The following is a 20,591-nucleotide window of genomic DNA, read 5'->3' as shown; positions in this document are numbered from 1 at the left end:
CCATGTCACTCTCCACCTATGATTCAGCACATCAAGCAGGGAGCCTGGGTATTGTCCTTTTAGCTGGCACTTCCGGTCTTCCCACTGTAGGTGGTCTATGGACGACCTTTGGGAAATACTGGAAAAAATGGTAACAGAAGAGAACAGAGTTCTAAGGCCCCTTCTCTGACACTGCCCTGAACCATTAAAAGGAAAGCGTCAAGCAGTTTGTAAATATCATACGTAGAATTGGATTTTCTCAGAAGATAGGTCCTGTAGGCTGACTTGGAGAAGAATATGATCCAGTGTTGCCTCAGCCACTGATCACTCTCCTGTCTTTCTGGCTTCTGGATCATGTCCAGCTTTAAGCCAAATTTCCTGCTTGAACCTGCTTCCTTGCTTGGTGCCATCTTAATTCTGTAAAGTCCTATAACATATTATGAAGGGGAGAAGCTTCTGGACAGATGCAAAAGGTGGATTTAGCGTCAAATACATATTAGATGAATAGACTGTTGCTTTGGATTTTTTATTCTGTGATACTAAAGGCCCTAACCTGCCCTCTTCATTTTATAGATGAATAAAGTACAGTTTAGAAAGGTGCAATGATTACTTCAAGATCACGTAGGCAACTGGAGTTAGAGCCAGAACTAAAGTGGAGGCTTCTTACTCCCACTCAAGTGCCATTGTTGACTCGAGAGAGGCAAAGCTACAGGCCTTAATGAAGCTGATCCCAGTGAATGGTGCTCTGTGTGATTTTTTTTTAATGTTAATCATAACTCATTTTATTTAATTTTTGGTTATGCTCGGTCTTCTTTGCTGCGCAGTCTTTTTTCTAGTTGCAGCAAGTAGGGGCTACTCTTCGTTGGGGTGCATGGGCTCTCATTGCAGTGACTTCTCTTGTTGTGAAGCACAGTCTCTAGGCCACATGGGCTTTGGTAGTTGTGGCTCACAGACTCTAGAGCGCAGCCTCAATAGTTCTGGTACATGGGCTTAGTTGCCGTGCAGCATCTGGGATCTTCCTGGATTAAGGATCAAACCCATGTCCCTTGCATTGGCAGGCAGATTCTTAACCACTGAAATACCAGGGAAATCCACTCTGTATGATTTTAGATACTTTAACAAACCTTATTCAGCTCAACCAGTGAGAAACCAAATCCCATGGCATCCTGACATTTTCTCTCTTCTTGGCTCCCTAGACCTACCAGTCATGAGTTCCAGATAATTCAAGCTCCACTATATTTCTTACATTTACACATTTCCTTCCTACTTCCACAGCACTTGCTATTGTTCAGGATAGTCATCCAGAAGAAAACCTACTGCAAGTTCTCTGCGGCACACACACACAAATACACACAGTCATAAACAAAGAGCTGGGCAGGTATGATACCCTGAACATGACAAAAAGAGCAGGCCTAGTGTGTATGATTTTTGTGCTTTGTTGGGGGAGCTATACTGCGATTCACAATGAATTCCATTTTAGAATGGATCTTTTTAAGGGCTGGCACGGCATCTCTTTAGCTATATGTGTATATGTTGTATATTTATACATGGCAGAGGGAATTCTCTCCCATGTACAGATATATGTGCTTGCTGGTTTCCAGAGTCTTAACTCTGTTCTCTCTTCTGAAGACAAATGACAAAAGAAATAAAATCTATTAAGATTTAAAAGGTACTCTTCTTATAATTCAATAATTCCACTTTTAAAGTGTTTGAGAAGCATTCACACATGGACACAAGGAGGTTTGAGCAAAGGTATTCATATCAGCATTGTCTGTAAGAGTGGAACACTGGAAACTTATGTAAATATCCACCAATAGGAAATGGAATAAACTATGGCCTGTCCATACTATGTGATACAATATAGCAGCTAAACTCAACAAGGTGACTCTGTATATGTTGACATAAAAACAAAAATCCCTAAGGCATACTGTTGCCTAAAAGGAGCAATCTGCAGAAGAATATACATTATATACAATAATACAAGCATATATGTATATAAATGTGAAAAGAAACAGAATCATATACATCAAAATAGCAATAATTATTAGCTCCTATTACCCTTGGGAGTGGATGGCAGGATAGGAGATCAAAAGAGGATAAGATGGAGAACAAGGGGCTTTTAAGCTTTTGTTATGTAGAAAAGCTTGGTGTAAAACAGTGCATTCACGTACTGTGTAATTTAAAATAAGTTTTTCAAAGTAATGTATGATTGTTTCTAACCACATAATACATAAAGCGACATGTGATACTTCCCTTTTCTTCCCTGTAATTTCTCTCTTCCCCTATTGGTGGGCATTTCAGTTGTTTTCGTCTTCTTTATTAAATTAGCTTTTACAAACAGTATTGCAAGGAAAACTTTTGTTTTTATCCATTTATGTTATTATTTCTGTGATATAAATCTTAAGAATTGTGATCATGGGACATAACACTTAAAAAATTGATAGATGCTGCCAAAATACCCTCCAAAAAGAGCATACCAATAATTCATAGAACAGTAGTTCTGTGGTAACTCTCTAGATCATATTATCATGATTGCAACAGTAATAGCTGCTTCCAGACATACTGCGTTGGCCTTAAGGCCAGACAATAGCTGACTTAATTTCCTTCCCCTTGCCTGTTGACCACTGGTGGAACAATCACAGAGCCCGCCACAGCAGCCTAATGGTGGAGGAGACTGGGATAGGGTGGGAGGGGAAGGTAGAGGCTGGTAGACCATGAAACTGACACAAATTAATGACCCATGGGCCACATTAACCCAAAAACATGTTTTCTTTGGCCTGTACAATATTAGGCTACACAGTGCTTAAAAACTATATTTATATATATATATCAAAATCAGTGCCAAGTGTCAAGGGAGCAGTACTTAATCCCCACTCATGTTCTCTTCCATATGGTTCTCCATGTGGAGAATCATCAATTTCCTTAATATTCCTGATCTTTCTTTACTCTCTCACTCATTTCTGACCTGGAAAGTAGAGTGCTTCTTCTTCCTATCCTCTATGTTGATTCATCAGACAGCGAGTATCTATGCTTACGACTGGATGGTAACTCTCATTCTGGGGGTCAGTATATTTTATTTATTTATTAATTTTTGGCTGTGCTGGGTCATCATTGCTGCACGCCAGCTTTTCTCTGCTTACAGTGAGCAGGGGCTACTCTTCACCGTGGTGCACAGGCTTCTCATTGCAGTGGCTCGCTTGTTGCAGAGCACAGGCTCTGGGCATGCAGGCTTCAGTAGTTGTGGCTCATGGGTTCATCAGTTGCGGTTCCCAGGCTCTAGAGCACAGGCTCAAAAGTTGTGGTGCATGGACTTAGTTGCTCTGCATCATGTGTGATCTTCCCAGACCAGAGATCAAACCTGAGTCCCCTGCATTGACCTGCAGATTCTTATCCACCACGCCACCAGCGAAGCCCCTGGAAAGTGTGAAAGTGTCAACCACTCAGTCGTGTCTGGCTCTTTGCGACCCCATGGACCCTAACCTTCCAGGCTCCTCTGTCCTTGGGATTCTCCAGGCAAGAATACTGGAGTCGGTAACCATTCCCTTCTCCAGGGGATCTTTCCCACCCAGGGATCAAACCTAGGTCTCCTGGATTGCAGACATGGCTACCGTCTGCACCATGAAGGAAGCCAAAATATTAAAATATTAATAAGACCAGTTCCCCTCAGTCCCATTCTCCAACAAAAAGGTCATTTTTAAAATTTTTATAATTTTTTAAACTTTTTAAACTGAAGTACAGTTGTTTTACAATATTGTGTTAATTTCTGGTGTATTATACAACAAAGTGATTCAGTTATACAGATTCATGTATTATATATTATTCTCATATTCTTTTCCATTATGGTTTGTTACAAGACATTGAGTAGAGTTCCCTGTGCTATATAGTAGGACAAGTTGTTGTTTATCTATTTTATATATAGTAGTTTATATCTGCTAATCCCAAACTCCTAATTTATCTCCCCCTCACCCTCTTTCCCCTTTGGTAAACATAAATTTGTTTTCTGTGTCTTTAAGTTCGTTTCTGTCTTGTAAATAAATTTATTTGTGTATTTTAGATTCCACAAGTAACTGATATCATGTAATATTTGTCTTTCTCAGAAAGGGGATACTTTGGTTTTAATCTTTCTCCCTGTCTCTTAATTTGCTCAGAACTCAGGAAGGGAAGAGGTATACTAGTTATGAGACCCACCCGCCCCCCCATCCCCTGCCGCCACTAGGTCCAAATACCAATGTTGAAAAATATTGAGGCTTTGAAATTGAGAGATTTCACACATATTTCTGAATTTCTTGCAAAGCTGGCAGATTAGGGAACCCCAAAACCTTGTTTCTAAAGGTTAATAATGACTGGAGCTGAGGTGTAGTCTCCCTCTGAAGGGGCATGTGCTATCAAACACCTCACAGTCCTCAATATTCCCTATTTCTTTTCTGATACTGAGTCATTTTCTGATATTTTTTAAATCATTGAGATGCAGCGTCATGTGATAATGGAGTTGTACTAAATAAAATGATGCCCAAAGGTATCCACTTCTCAATCCTCAGAACATGTAAATATGTTACATGGCAAAAGGACTTTGCAGATGTGATTAAAGCTCTTGGGATGGGGAGGTTGTCCTGGGTGGACCCAGTGTAATCACAAGGGTCCTAATAAGGGAAAGATAGAGGCAGGAGCCTCAGAGTCAAAGGAGGAGATGACAGAAGCAGAGGTCAGAAAAGAGAAGAGATTTGAAATTGCTACACTTCTGGTTTTGAAGATGGAACCACTAACCAAGAAATGTACATAGCCTCTAGAAGCTAGACAAGGCAAAAAAAAAAAAAAAAATAGATGCTCACCTGCAGAAGGAATGCAGGCCTGTTTAAACTTTGACATTAACCCAGTAAGGGGCTTCCCTGGTAGCTCAGTGGTAAAGCATGTGCCTGCAGTGCAGGAGACATGGGTTTGATCCCTGGGTCAGGAAGATCCTCTGGAGGAAGGAATGGCAACCCACTCAATATTCTTGCCGGGAAATCCCATGGACAGAGGAGACTGGTGGGCTACAATCCATGGGGTCGCAAAGAGTCGGACACGACTGAGCAACTCAGCATGCATGCACACAGCCCAGTAAGACCATTGTGGACTTCTGACCTCTAAAACTTACTGTAACAGAGTCAATTCAGGTTGTTTTCAGACCACCGAGTTTAAGCAGCAATAGAAAACTAATAGAAACATTAACAAGAAAGTCTTTCTTTCTTTAATTGAAGTACAGTTGATTTACAATGTTGTGTTAATTTCTGGCATACAGCAAAGTGACCCAGTTATGTATTTATATACATTCTCTTTTATATTCTTTTCCATTATGACTTATCACAGGATATTGAATATAGTTCCCTGTGCTGTAGAGTAGGACCTTGTTGTTGAGCCATTCTACGTATAATAGTTTGTATCCCCAAACTCCCAATCCAGCCCTCCCCCGTCTCCTTCCCCCTTGGCAGACAGAAGTCTCTTCTCTATGTCTGTTCTGTTTGTTTTGCAGATAAGTTCATTTGTGTCATATTTTAGATTCCACATGTGATAGCATATGGTATTTGTCTTTCTGACTTGAAAGTATTTCTTTTCACTCACTTTATTCATATTTCCCCAACTTTACTCGTACTCATTTGTGTTTAGTTCTACACAATTTTATAATGTGTACGTTTGTGTATCCACCACCGCAGCCAAGATACTGAACAGTTCCAATACCACAAGAATTCCTCATGTTGGCCCTTTATAACCACACCCACCTTCCTTCTGCCCATTTCCTCTTCCCCCTCCACTATGTCTAACCTCTGGCACCCACTAATCTGTTTGACATTTTTAATTTTATTTTTATTATTTTTTTAATTTTGGCTACATTGGGTCTTCATTGTGGCACAGACTTTTTGTAGCTGTGGAGAATGGGCTCTGGAGTGAGTATAATCAGTAGTTGGGGTTCTTGGGCTTAGTTGCCCAACCAGGGATTGAACCTGAGTCCCCTGCAATGGGGGGCTTTCCTGGTGGCTCAGACGGTAAAGAATCTGCCTGCAATGCAAGAGACCAGGGTTCAATCCCTGAGTTAGGAAGATCCCCTGGAGAGAGGGCATGGCGACCTACTCCAGTATTCTTGCTTGGAGAATTCCATGGACAGAGGAGCCTAGTGGGCTACAGTCCATGGGGTTGCAGAGTCAGACACGACTGAAGCGACTAACACTTTCACTTTCACTTTTAACCACTGCGTTGGAAGGTGGGTTCTTAACCACTGGACCACCAGAGTAGTCACTGTTTGCCATTTTTTAAACTTTTGTTTCAAAATGTTATATAAATGGAATCCTAACAGTCTTCTTTTTGGGTTGGCTTTTTCACTCAGCATAGTTCTCAGGAGATTCATACAAGTTCTTGTGTGTGTTTTCTGAGTAACAGCCCATGTATGTACCAGTTTGTTAAACTATTCACCTGTTGACGGACAAAGTGGTTTCTAGGTTTTTGCTGTTACTAATAATGCTGCTATGAACATTTATGTACAGGTTTTGTTCTGTAATCACCCTATGCTGGTGATTCTAAACTGACCACCAGACCATTGCCATCAACCTGCTCCCTGCCTAATACACCACTCCCTCTGCCACATTTGCTGCTGACACCATTCTCAACACTGCTGCTGGTGTTGCTGGTATTCGAAGTGTGGTATGTCTTCCCTGGGTTGGAGGGTGGTAGAGAGAGGAGCGGGCAGCTGTGATATTTCTGCTAATAAGAAAACTTGGATGAGTCCTTGACAAGATTTCTGCTTTTCATCTGCCCTTTTCCTCCTATCGAATACTCCTCTCCTTATTTTACAAACCAAAATTCAGAGAGACTTACTTTGCCTGACCAAATGTGTCCCAGCCATCTTATGGATTAAAAATAAATTTACGGATAAACTATCATTGGGTCAGGTGTTCATGCCTGGTATAACATATAGCCATTCCTGGGTAAAGAACATCTACTTCCCCTAAATTTTTATGGGGCAGAGTCATTTTATCTTCAGCCTGTGCAATTTCGTGTTTTGTGTGTGTGTGGTATGATTTCTAGCAGGAGGCACTGAATGGGTGACTACCATGTTCAGTATGCGTGGATGACTCTCTTGGTAGAAGAGATGTCCATCTTAGCTATTAAAAAAAAAAGCAAAAATCAGTAAATAAAACGGTAACCTTTTTATAATAACGTTCTTTCAAATAAGGCTGTTAAAATGAACTCCAAGACAATATAAAATTATCTGTACACCAGTAAAAAGTGAGGTGATATACATCAAAAAATGAATACTTTGGAACTTCCCTGGTGGTCCAGTGATTAAGACTCTGCCCTTCCAATGCAGAGGCCATGGGTTTGATCCCTGGTTGGGGAACTAAGATCCCACATGTTAGAAAAAAAAAAATGAATACTTCAGTTTTGGAAAAGTTGACTTCTTTCTTTTAATAAGGAGAGTACAGGTTTGGTTTATTGGTAAGGTCTCTGAGTCCAAGATAATAAAAACATAATATATGAAAGCACCTTGTATTCCATTGTTTATAACTGAGAACAGTAAAAAGAAAAAAGTCCTCAAATTAAGGTATAATTTTTTAAGTGGCTAGGAAACACCTCTTACTCTTAAACAGGGGTTGGTAAACTCTGGCCAGCCTGCGACCTATTTTTGTAAATAAAGTTCTATTGGAACATGGTCATGCCCATTCATTTACATACTCTCTTGGGCTGTTTCACACTACAGTAGCATACTTGAATAGCTGCAAAGGCCTATAAAGTCTCAGATATTTATTACTTGGCCCTATAAGAATGAGTCTGCTTTAATTATTAAGAGACCACTACTCTAGTCCTGATCATTTTGAGTGGTATTCTCCATGAGCATTATCTGTAGAAGCCTCTGTTATCACATGCAGCTTACTCCAAATTCCTAGCATACAAAATTAAAAATTAAGGAAAAGTCAGTACATGATATAATATTAATTTTCATGGAGATTTTCTCTACAAGGTATTATAGGGATTGAAAACAACAGAACTGTCATTAAGTAATAATGCTGCCTCATGTAAAATTCTGTGCTGAGAAGCCTAAATGGAGATATCTTAAGTTAGAAGCTGGCATACAGAAAAACATCTAAAAAGACAAAGCATTCAATAAAATAAAAAAGCTTATTTTGGCATGAAACAAGTTGAATATGCATTATTGGCTAAGCCCAGGCATCAGATTCCCTGACGTGGTTACACAGAACTGCAAAGACACTTCCCCATACAGTCTTCACCTTTAAAGCATCCCAGAGGGAGGGTAGCTGCCCACATTTTATGTCCTCTAGGGAAGATACGTACTGTCCCAGTGGTGCCTACAAGTGTTTATACAAAGTTCCAGCTTCATCTCTGAGATCCTTAGAAACCATTTTGGGAAGAGATGCTCTTCATGAAGTAATTAGGGGCCATTTCTAATTAGGCCTGGATTGTCAATATTTCCTACATATTCAAGAATGACATGGAGTGACACCACCATGAGAAATACGAATTTGCAATTGACAAGGTGGGCTAGAAACTCCTGGACTCCTGAGGTTGATGTATGTTGATGGTGGCTATCTAAATCTTGGAAAGGCTGAATGCTTAAGATACTTTTATAGGGAATTTAGTAAATATGCAAAGGTCAATTTTATTGAATTATTAGACACTGAAACTATAAACCTCTTTAGCCACAAATATAACTCTACCTCTGAATATAAAACAAGTTCCCTTTGGGCAGATTCTAGTGCATGGGGTGAAATTTTCAATTCATCTCTCAAACTTTTCTTTGGTGTCTGTTATAAAAAAAAAAAAGACCTAATTCCTTTACCACAAAAAAAAAAAATCACAGATTTTTATCCCACTTTTAAAAACCTGTTATCAAGGATAGACATAGTTTTTTACTCAAACTTTAAAAATACAATCCGCAGCATCGTAAGATTACCTCTAAAATGTGATGACGACTGTAGGTGATGAAAATGCTTTTGGTGACTCATAATTAGATAACACCCAACTTGGAAAGAAGAGCAAAAAAGTACTTCTTATCAGAGAAAATGTAATGAGATGTTGCCATCATTTAGGGCTATATACTGGTACTTTACAAACATAAAATTATAGCTTTACCAAAATCCAAGTTAGTACTTACAGCTGAATACCCTAATTTTACATACTTAAAGTCCTTAATTAAAAAAACACAAAACAGCAACAACTCAATTGCAAGTTAACAAATAGGACAAAATTCCTTGCCACAAATAGTTATTAAAAGCTAATAAATAGTTACAGAATATATTTTATTCTGCTTTTTAAAATAATTTTTTGTTAAAAAATAATAGAAGGCATAAAATAGGAGCTGTTATTTATGTTAACACTGGTGAACACCAGTGTTTGGGTTGCTATTTTAATGGCATTTATTCTGTACAGTGTATCTCTGTGGTCCAACATTCATTTCACGTCCCCATTCTTATTATTTAGAATTTCTTAAAGACGATGTCATTTCTTATTCAAAGATCATCCAGAAGCAAACGTACAGTGCAGGAAGATAATCTTTATTACATTTTAACTAGAAACAGAACAGATAGCAAGTTCACGAGGTATTTTTGATTATTATTCTCTTAAAATCAGGCTTCAATAACAATAGTCAAAAGCGAGCCTTAACTGCACAGATATATTTTGGTCACTATTATAATCTTCAAGGGCACCAAAGCCAGCAGCGTAAACTAACATAAAAGTAATGACTGAAAAATTTAATGTGCCAAAGTGTAGATCACTGCATTAAACTCTATCCTTGTATTTTCTTAATCATCTTCTTCAACACAGAACAATAATTGTTACTCAGCAAAATATCAAACATGCACATAGCATGCCTACAAGAATACTCTCTCAACGCTGTCAACACTAAGCCTTCCTTTCCCCCTGGAATTCAATGACTCATGGTTCCACTCCCTACATGTATTAGTGGTAATATGCAAAACTGATTTTGTTTTCAAGGTTAAATAGCAGATTGACTTTGCATTTGGTGGCCAGCTGTGTACCCTAATTTTTTATCAGTTATTTTTTCCACAAATTTAACTACATTTCATATGCCCTGAGATATTCAATAACCTGCTAATGATTGTATACTTTTAAACTTTACTCAATTTGAACCCCTCATAAGTACTTAAAATTATTTACAGATGATTGTAACTAAAGCAATGATGAAATTTACTACTTATGTATTAGACTGATAATAAGGCCTTTAACTAAGAGTTGCATATTTTATGCAGTTTTTTGCTTGCTAGGAGCCATTCTTAAAACTACATCAATAATTCTCTGTCAGTAATAAGTGTTTTTCATTTGCTTATTCCTACTTGGATAACCAGACTCACTTTTTTCCTCTCTTGTAAAACAACATTTTTTCCTCTTTCCTAGACATAAATGTTGTCCAACTGACTAGGTACCAAAAGAAAGTTTGAACAGCATATTGATAACTATGATTAGCAGAGAAATAGCTCATAATAGACATTCAATAAATGCTTCTTCCATCTGGAATGAATGAATTGTAAGGCAGCTGTTAGAGTCTTATACTTTCATCATATGCTGTAACTAATTTTGTTTGCCTAGGGAATTCAGGTTACCCAATTCAATTCGCCCTCAGATGTAAATCTAAGAATTTTAAGAAATGATTTAACTATTCTCAGAAAAGGTAAATAAGTTAATAATAACAGTTGCTACTAGTTGATGAAGAAAAAAAAAAGGATGGGATTACTTTCCACTAAATCATACATACAACTGAGAAGGAGAAATAAAAAACTAAGCATTAACTGATTTTTATCATTTTCTCCACATTTATCCTTGCAGCATTTTTGTTCGTATATTTATCCCTGTTAACTTTTCTAGCTGAAAGAAAATTTAATTATCTGCATTGATTTCCCCATCTCCTTACGTATATATTGTTAGTGAAAAGCTGGTGTAAATTTAAGAGTGTATTTTCATGTCATGCCATAGTTCTATATTTGTTTTTTGCTAACATTAAGTTTTCCCTATTTAAATGATTCTGTATGGAAGATAAGAAAATCTGCCAACTTCCTACGAGACTGCTTGCTTGCACTATTCAGTTTTTGTTGATAGTTTTGAAGCATATTGCACACTTGTCATCTAGCATATGAATAAGTAACTGTTACTCTTTTTAGAAAGGATACACTGACAAATTCTTAGGTTAATGGCTTTGGCCGAGTATTTTTAGCCAGCTACAGGACAATAGCAATGGCAAAAACGTTGACGATACAGTTCATGGTTCGGTTCTCCCATCTTACAGTGCAGGTTCCTGAAAATACACAACAAAAGGACTCAGAAACATCAAAACATCAAAATTACCAGGAATATATATACATTTTTCATAGGTTTTAATATCATATTTCCTGTAACCCATTAGCTCTTCCCATTTCCGATTTGTCTGATAGCCGACTTGCCACTAGGTATAAAGCAATTCTGTTGATCAAGTCTTGTGGGAATTTAAGTAGAGATAAATAAAGATTTCATAACAAGGACCACTATTTAACTTTGCTAGAAGTTGGATTTTGTTTGAGTCAGCTTAAAGTCTCTTAGGGCTTCCCAGGTGGTGCTAGTGGTAAAGAACCTGCCTGCCAGTGCAAGAGACATAAGAGATGTGGGTTCGATCCCTGGGGCAGGAAGATCCCCTGGACTAGGAAATGGCAACCCACTCTAGTATTCTTGCCTGGGAAATCCCATAGACAAAGGAACCTGGTGGGCTACAGTCCATGGGGTCACATACAGTTGGACACAACTGAAGTGACTTAGCATGCACATGCAAAGTCTCTTACCATCAGATGTGGTGTCCCAAAAACATGAGCTGGCTGTGTGAAAGCCATATGGACTCCTCTGGACCACTGCGCAGGTCACTAAAAATAAAGATGCAGGGTGAGAACACTTAAAAGGAAAAGTAAGTGTTTGAGTTCAGAGCAGTAAATGCTATATAAATAAATAACAGAAAACAAAGCATTCAGTGAATCGATTGAAAAACATAAGTCTCTCATTTTGCTGATTTATTACCGCAATTGAGACCCCACTGGATCCAGTCTGTTTGTTGCCCAGTGCCATAACCAATGGTAATTGTACCGCAGGAAAAATGTGGGCCAAATCATGTGCCTTGTCCCATAGGCATAATTCAGACACAGAAACAAAGAAAATCAATATTATGTGTCACCTCACAATCCCACAGGTAAGGAAGCAAGGCACCACTGAAAAGACAGTAGGGCTGAGGCGGTTTCAGTGAAAATAACCGGTGCAAATGTAAAAGGTGATGCTACCAAGACAAGTAGATGGCTGGCAGGAGCCCAAACTGCTTTTGAGTAGCAAGAGATCTCCATCTTTCAGGTATTATCACAGCTTATTTGGGGATGAATAAGTCAAAAACCCTTCACACCCTATTAGTATCCAACTTGAGGGTCTATCATTCATTTACATTCTCTAAATTCAGAGAAAACCACAGAGATGAAAGTGAGTAAACTAATGAGGAAGGACACCAATACTTACCAATATACTTATAAGCTTTTCCCAACTTAACCAGATGTGCTAAGGATTGTTCCACTATGCTTGCAGTCCATTGGTTGATATTGTTCTGATTATAGTCTTCACCTCCCAAGACCCCATCTATACACTAAAAGGGCAGAGGACAATTATACACATATCGCAGAAAAAAACTTATTCAAAATATAAAATATACTTATAACCCAATAAAACATTTTAGAAAATATGCATCTGGTAAATATTTATTATGCATTATCTCTAACTGTTGGAGAATTTTCAAAGCATTTCTGCATGCGTTATCTGACTCTGAGATATTACAGGCCATATAAAGATAAATGTGACATGGCCTCTACTGTAAAGAACTCAACAGCCTAGCAGAGAAGCTAATAAAAGAACTCTATCACACAAGGAAGACCAATCAAGGGTGATAAGTTATGTTGTAAAATGATTATGAGAGGGGTGATTTTAAAAGGGTGATATCAATTAGTTAAAGAACGGCTTTGCAACAGCTGGGATTTGACCTAGGTTTCAGATGCTAGAAACAAAGGAGACCAATGAAAAAATATATTTCTCATGTATAGTAATATTTTCATCCATATTAGGTAACTGCTTAGCTATCAAAAAGCAAGCACACCTACCACTAAAAGTGAATCATCAACTAACACTACTTTTCAGGTGCTCTAGAAACAGACAGTTAAATATTTTCCCACAGTGTTTACTAGCATCCACTTCTGATACTTGATGATACTGGTGTAGCATCACAGTCTTAGGTTTTAAGGTCACCTCTCCCACCCTTGTGTGACCTTTTGCAAGTGACTTAATCTCTTGAAACCCCTATTTTCCTAATCCTTAAAGTAGGGATAACAGCCTCATCTTAGCAAGTTGTTTTTGATGTAGTGAGGGAAGGAAAGCCATGTGCCCAGACACAGTGACTGCCACAGAGTAAACACGTAAGTAATGACAGACATTATTATTGTCATATCATTATTGCTGTTATTTTTCCAGTTTTATTGAGATATAATTGGCACACAACATTGTATAAGTTTAAGGTATACCATGTGATGATCTGACATGTTATATTATGAAACAACTGCCACAATAAGGTTAGTTAACACATTCACTTCCTCATGTAGTTTGTGTGTGTGTATGTTGAGAACACTGAAGATCTACTTTAGCAACCTTTAGCACTGTTAACTATAGGCACCATAGTGTATATTAGATCCTCAGAACATATGCATTTTTTAAAATTAATTATTATTTTCTCGGTGTTTTTGGTCTTCGTTGCTGCCCCTGGGCTTTCTCTGGTTGCGCTGAGTGGGGGATGCTCTCTAGCTGCGATGTGAGGGTTTCTTGTTGCGGTGGCTTCTCTTATAGGCTCGAGTGCAGGCTCAGTAGTTGTGGCACCAGGGCTTAGTTGCCCCATGGCATATGGAATCTTCCCAGACCAGGGATCAAACCCGTGTCCCCTGCATTGGCAGGCAGATTCCCACCACTGGACCACCAGGGAAGTCCCTTATTCATCTTATAACTAGAAGTTTGTACCCTCTGACTGACATTTTCCCCACCCCGTGACAATTATCATTCTACTGCTTCTATGAGTTTGGGGTTTTTCAGATTCCACATATAAGTGAGATCATATAGTATTTGTCTTTCTCTTGACTTATTTGGCTGCTACTATTTTTAATTCAAGTGACAGAGTCAGGAGAGTAAAGCATTTATTCAGTTCATTCATAGAATCAGCTTAATAAGACAGACACACAGGTGCAGAGCTTTCATTAACTACAACTGGACTATAGTACAGGCATTAATAGCTTCCCAGGTGGCTCAGTGGTAAAGAATCCGCCTGCCAATGCAGGAGATGCGGGTTCAATCCCTGGGTCAGGAAGATCCTCTGGAGGAGGAGATGGCAACCCACTCCAGTATTCTTGCCTGGAAAATCCCATGGACAGAGGAGCCTGGCAGGCTATGGTCCAAGGGGTAACAAAGAGCTGGACACGACTGAGCATGCATGCAGAGACATTAATGGGCTTCCCTGGTGGCTCAGTGAAGAGCATGCCTGCAAGAGGCATTAATTAATATGGAATCCTAAGCTGGATAGTATATCTTCACTAATCATGAAATGTAAAAAGAGAAATGAAATTTAGAGGGATTAAAAAAAAAAGAAATTTAGAAGGACTGAAGAAAGTAAAATGGCTCAAATTATTCTCCCAGGATGTTCAATAACATGAAGAGTTAGGAGAGTCAGTGGCCCAAGGGTCAGTGGGCCAGCAATTTCATTTTGGCTTTACCATTCCCAAGCTGACAGTCTTTGGGAAGCCTCTGCCTCTCCCTAGACCGCCATACCTTAATGAGAAACAAAAGCCCTTGTTCCCTTTCACATGATCTAATAGAACCACTTCAGGTTCTGTTCGAAACAACAGAAACATCCAGGGCCTGTGGCTGCCATTGTAAATAACCCTGCTAATTACTATTAATTAACATTTAGCCTCTTCATTACCATTAACCAGGAGACCTACTAGATAATGAGGTCCTTAACCTGCTCTGTATTCACAGGGCCAAACTCAGAAGTTGGGCTCTAGCAGGCACTCCATGCATGATTGCTGTTGAAGTAATATTGGTGTTGATATACTCTCTGGACATCCTGAATCAAATGTACTTTAGATTAAGCTCCAAGTTAATTCCATTTGTAACCCACTTTTTCTACCAAAATGTGTTTGTGGCAAATTCTGTTACTGACAATGAATAAAATATATGTGTATCACTGATGAGTGAGTGACTCTAAGACTTTAGCAGGAAAAATATATTAGCAGAGGAGCTCAGAGCAAGGACTCTAAGAAAATAATGAGAGTGGCAAAAGATAAGAAAAACAAAAATGCCTACTGAAATTATAGTCATCTGGGAAGTGCTGAAATGTTTTCACTAGCGTTCTCTCCCCACCCCACTCTCTATCCACCTTCCCTCCCTCCCACACCTCTCTCCATCAACTTTTTCATGCCTCAATAGCAAACAGAGTTGGCTCAGGGAGAGGAAAGAGAATAGGGTAGTAGCTAAATGCCACCTGTGGGAAACCTGAGATGTTTTTCAAGTCTCCTATTTCATATGAAAATTTCAAATGAAGCTTGTTTTTGACTCGGTAGTGTATCCATTTGTATCCATTTGTTATCCCTATTTGAAAACAGTTATTTATATTACTTAACTCCTTCTTGCAAGTATAGAAGTAAAACTTATGCCCTAAAACACACTTGTGGCTGCTTCTAGAAACACCTGGCCACCACTAAGTATGTGTATCACATTTTAAGAAGCACGGTTCTTTTACCTGAATAAACTATTTAAGTAACCCATGCACCGATGGGTTGAAAATCCAACAGAAGAGTTTACAATGAAAAGTAAAAATCCTTTCCTCCCTACTTCCCCCTCTATCCTTAGCCCCCTTCTGCAGAGCAAACACTTTTAGGGTACAACTGGTTTTTTAAATCTCTTAAGGGTCCCTTACATATCTCCAGATAATGTTTTTATTGTTATGACATGAAAATTTAGTTCCCTGTGACCACCTGCCACCTCCTGCCCCCCAACCATGTCCCCTCAATATAGTGAATTCACTATTTTTACTTCAGTATATTTACACCATTAGGAGCATGTTTCTTTTCTACTCTGGATGTTTCCTTCCACACAGAGGATTTTTCCTGATCACCCCATGGAGGGGGAGCGAGTTACCTGCTGGTGCTCCACCCTTCTCATCTGGGACAGCCAGTCTCCAAATGCCTTAGACTTGAGTATTGGGTTTCTCCTTCCCTCTTCACCCAAACCAATGAAAGGCACCAACCTGGTTAAGTGTTTCTGCTGACTCTAACTTTTCCCTGGATGCCTCTTCAGAGGTCTGAACTGAACCGGTACGCAGTTTGAAAAACAAGCTCCCATCTCTAATCTTCTCGTTGTTGTTCAGTCCCTCAGTCGTGCCTCTTTTGAAACCCCATGGACTGTAGCCCACCAGGCTCTTCTGTCCATGGAATTTCCCAGGCAAGAATACTGGAGTGGGTTGCCATTTCCTCCTCCACGGGATCTTCCCAACCCAGGGATCACACCCACATCTCCTGAATTGGCAGGTGGATTCTTGACCACAGAGCCACCAGGGAAGCCCCAATCTTTAATCTAGTTTTTAACCAATAACAAAGGTGGTATTTGATTCTCCTTCTAGTCACTCTTTAGTCTTTTCATGTGGTTCATAATGTGTGTAAAGAAGCAGGTACCACTGAAAAGACTCCTCCAATACCTCAGCATCCTTTGCTTCATGTTCCATCCAGCAAGGACAGTCTTTCTTGACTTTGCACTTTGAAAAATGAGGCTCCTATCACTCCTGCCCTCCCATGATCCATGCTATCTTCCACCTCCCCAATGCCCTCATTTGTGCTTCTGCATTGTCAAAGGATGGAAAACTCTGCATTTTTTAAATCATGATTTCATTTAAAAAATTAATTTTAAGGTGGTTTAGTATTTTTAACTCTATATTGTATTTGTTACAATATTACTTCTATTTTTTTGAGAGAGAATCAAACCCATGCCCCCTGCACTGGAAGGCAAAATCTTAACCACTGGACTGCTAGGCAAGTCCCTGCATTTTGTTTTAATAATGAAATATTCCTGGCTACAAAGTTCTAATATGTGATTCTGAACTATTAAACATTTAGAATAATATTTGGCCCCACTGGAATAAAAGTTATTTTATTCAAAAGATAGAGAATCAGCTTTAGAAGACAGCAAGCCAATATTCTAGATCAACACTTAAATATCCCTTTCAGGGTAAGCCCTAAGATGCCTGACAGCGTACAATATGACTGACAGCATGCAACGTAACAAACACAGAAGCACCCCTATCAAGAATTAGTGAATGAACATTAAAAATCTTGTTTGAATACTCAGGCTTTTAACTTTGTACTGAAAGTGAAAACACAGTTTTAAAAAATTTCAACCAATGCATCAATCTTCAAGATAAACAAGATATGTAACTCACCTCTTTAACGATATTGTGGGCTTCATCAGCATTGAAGCCAACCTAAAGATGGAAAACAGAAGATAGAGTTGCTTGCAACACAGACTTCCTTCTCCTGGGAGCTACGACGCCATACAGAATACCCTAGGCTGGCCTAGACAGGTATTAGTGACGGGACCACAGCGAAAAGGAGCATTAAGACTACTGAGGCTACTAATCCCACCTTGATCTTTAAAATCGCAAAATGCCATGCCACCTACCTCCCTGGAGATTTTTTACTTACTAGATTTCAGGCAGAGCCTAGGCAACATGTTTTTTAAAGCACTTTACTCATATGGGGCTTCCCAGGTGGTGCTAGTGGTAAAGAATCCGCCTGCCAACACAGCAGACGCAAGAGATGAGGGTTCCATCCCTGGATTGGGAAGATCCCCTGGAGGAGGAAATGGCATCCCACTCCAGTATTCTTGCCTGGAAAATTCCATGGGCAGAGGAGTCTGGTGAGCTACAGCCCATAGGGTCACAAAAGTGTCAGACATGACTGAGCACGTGAGCACCCATATACACACTACTATATATAAAACAGATAATCCACAAGAACCTATTATATAGCACAGAGAACTCAAGTTAATATTCTATAATAACCTATATGGGACAAGAATCTGAAAAAGAATACAATATAAAAAAAAGAATACGTATATGTATAACTAAATCATTTTGTTGTACACCTAAAACTAACATAACACTGTAAATCAACTTATACTCCAATATAAAATAAAGTTTTTTTACAAAGATATGGGCAGCACAAGAAAAAAAAAAGTGCTTTCCTGGTGATTCTGATGAACACCCAGATTGCAGATCATTGTGTTGTAAAGCTCAGGAAACAGGAGATAGACATATGATGTGTTATCAGTATACAGGAAATAGTTGTGACTAAATAATAATGAGGGGGGCCATGAAAAATGAATGCTGATAAGTTTGAATTTTGTTCTTAACTTATGCTTGGCAAGTTATGTGGCTTTCCTGAGTTGACGTTTATGAAAATACTTGATCATTCCAAATTACTGTCACTTTATAACATATAAATAATATTTAGACCTTTAATCTATGCCCATAATACAACAGGTCTGGCAACTTCGTCTTTCTTGGGGAGTGGCCTGATACAATCTTGAGTTAAAAGCAACTATTAATGACTAATAAATGTCCTAAAGTTAAGAACTAGGTTATGTGATAAAATCACAATCTAAACCAAAACATTTCAGGTAGTACATGACTTGTTTCCATGGAGACATTTTTTAGGTGCTTTATAACATCAGCATGTTTGTAAATCCCACTATACAACAAAATAGTTCAAAGACCAAGTAAATTCTGAAAATAAGTATTTTGTTGAGTACAGATTTAAAATATTTTCAACTTATTTAAATTATACCAGATAATTCCCCAACAACATCCTAAATCATCAGAATAATCATGAAAACAGGTGTCACAATTGCCCCTATTAAAATAATTTTACCTTCACATAAGGTCCTTATCTATTTTCAAAAGTGGTCTACAAACTAAATGATGTCCATTTCCATTCAACTTGGAAGGTCACCAGGGAATCAGGTTGTACTGGATGGCCATGGTAACACAGGTAATTTTATTTCTTTTAAAATACAGGCATTTAGGGGGTACCGCAGTACAGAACCCTCTCAGGAGTCAGGAGACTGGTGCTTTCATGGGATATGCCTTGAGAATGAAATTGCTTATGCTTCAATTTCTAAAATAAGAAAACCACTAACCTTGAAGTGTGTATGCCACCTGCATCATAGAAGTAATGAGTTTAAATGTGATCTTAGCTTCTGCAAAAGCCCACATCCTAAAGATGAATGGTCCAGAGCCCTTCCAGGGGTCTAATAATACACCATTTTATGCTGTACCTCCACCATGCACCTGCCTAGTTTTATTTCATGGCACCATTCACCTGTGGCTACCACTGGACAGAAAATGTCTTTGTTCTGCCCTGTCACAGGTTATGCTGGGATCCAAGAGGCCTCATCCTCCTCCTGGTTAAAGTGAGGCCAGAGTTGTAGCTGTGTAGTCAGAGGTCTGGGTTCAAGTGGAGCGGCTGTCATTTCTGGCAGTTCTAACTTTGCCTTAGGCGCCATGAAAGTCACAGTTCCCCCCCCCCCCCCGCGTGGGTAACAGGAAGATGACAATTGACATCACGGGCTTCTGGTGAGGTTTTGGGAAGCCTGAGTCAATAAGCAAGGGCTCCTAATCCATAAAGTACCTCCTTCCAAACCACCCCAGCGAGAGTGCCCGGGAGGGCGAGCGGCTCTGCCACCAAGGCCTCGCTTGGCAGGGATGTGGCACCTGCTTTGGGGACACCAAGGGGCGGAGGAAGCAGCCAGGAAGACCGGTTCCCAAGGCCCGCCCTGTAGACGGGCGGCTCCCGCCACCCCACGCACCCCAAGTCAAGGCTTCCAACCTTCGGCCCCGACCCCACTGCCAGCCCCCAGCGCTCCCAGTCGCCCCTGCCATCCCGAGTCTCAGCACACCCTCAAGGCCTCGGGGTCGGGGGTCGGGGGCCGGGGAAGGGTGGGGCGGATCCCAGGCCCTGTGGAGAGGACCCGGGCACGGAGGACGCTGCACCCCAACTCTCCTGGCTGCCGGGTGCCAGGAGACCACCCTGCCAAGACAAAGCGCCGAAACGGGCGGGGGCGGGGGTCGCTCGGGGGCGGCGGAGGGGCGGTACCTCGTCGCAGGGGCGATGGTACTCCTCCATGGTGGCGCCGAGTCTCCCGGGGGGCGGAGCTATGGGCGGGTCAGGCTCCGCGGCCGCGCACTGGCCTCGGGGGAGGCCCCGCCCCCGTTCATGGCCCGGGGCGTTCCCCACGCAGGCCCCGCCTTTGCGTCCTCGCAGTGGCACCACCTTCCTTTCCCCTCATCCCAGCCCCGCCATCACCACTTTCCTGCAGGGCTCCTGCGACTGGGTGTCTCTCTCCGTTGCCTCCAGCCTTTCTGGAAACCACAGTTTGCTCTTAAAGAGCTAGCATCTGTGCCAGTGAGGGTCAAGATAGGGTGACCTAGTGTCAGTCTGTCTAGAATCCTCATTATTTAGGAG

The 20,591-nt window shown here is 40.2% G+C and overlaps 1 protein-coding gene across 1 annotated transcript; it reads right to left on the bottom strand.

Annotated features, from left to right (window-relative positions):
- Positions 1-9,500: 9,500 nt before the first annotated feature.
- Positions 9,501-20,321, bottom strand: DYNLT3 (dynein light chain Tctex-type 3). Its single transcript, XM_043897009.1, has 5 exons — positions 20,223-20,321; positions 17,510-17,551; positions 12,508-12,631; positions 11,796-11,873; positions 9,501-11,278 (listed from the first exon to the last, which is right to left on the bottom strand). The coding sequence occupies exons 1-5, from the start codon at positions 20,250-20,252 to the stop codon at positions 11,202-11,204; spliced, it is 351 nt and encodes a 116-aa protein (XP_043752944.1). The 5' UTR covers positions 20,253-20,321; the 3' UTR covers positions 9,501-11,201.
- Positions 20,322-20,591: the final 270 nt, after the last annotated feature.

This window comes from Cervus elaphus, chromosome X (genome assembly GCF_910594005.1).
Source record: "Cervus elaphus chromosome X, mCerEla1.1, whole genome shotgun sequence".
Classification (NCBI taxonomy): domain Eukaryota; kingdom Metazoa; phylum Chordata; class Mammalia; order Artiodactyla; family Cervidae; genus Cervus; species Cervus elaphus.
Note: the sequence above shows the minus strand (reverse complement) of the source record. Positions and strands in the feature narration are given on the sequence as shown.

Coding starts and splice junctions, on each gene's coding strand:
- DYNLT3 (XM_043897009.1), bottom strand. CDS start 20,252: ATGGAGGAGTACCATCGCCCCTGCGACGAG. Junction 17,552..20,222: donor ACCATCGCCCCTGCGACGAG/GTACCGCCCCTC, acceptor TTCCATCTTTAG/GTTGGCTTCAATGCTGATGA. Junction 11,279..11,795: donor TTGGGACACCACATCTGATG/GTAAGAGACTTT, acceptor GTGTATTTTCAG/GAACCTGCACTGTAAGATGG.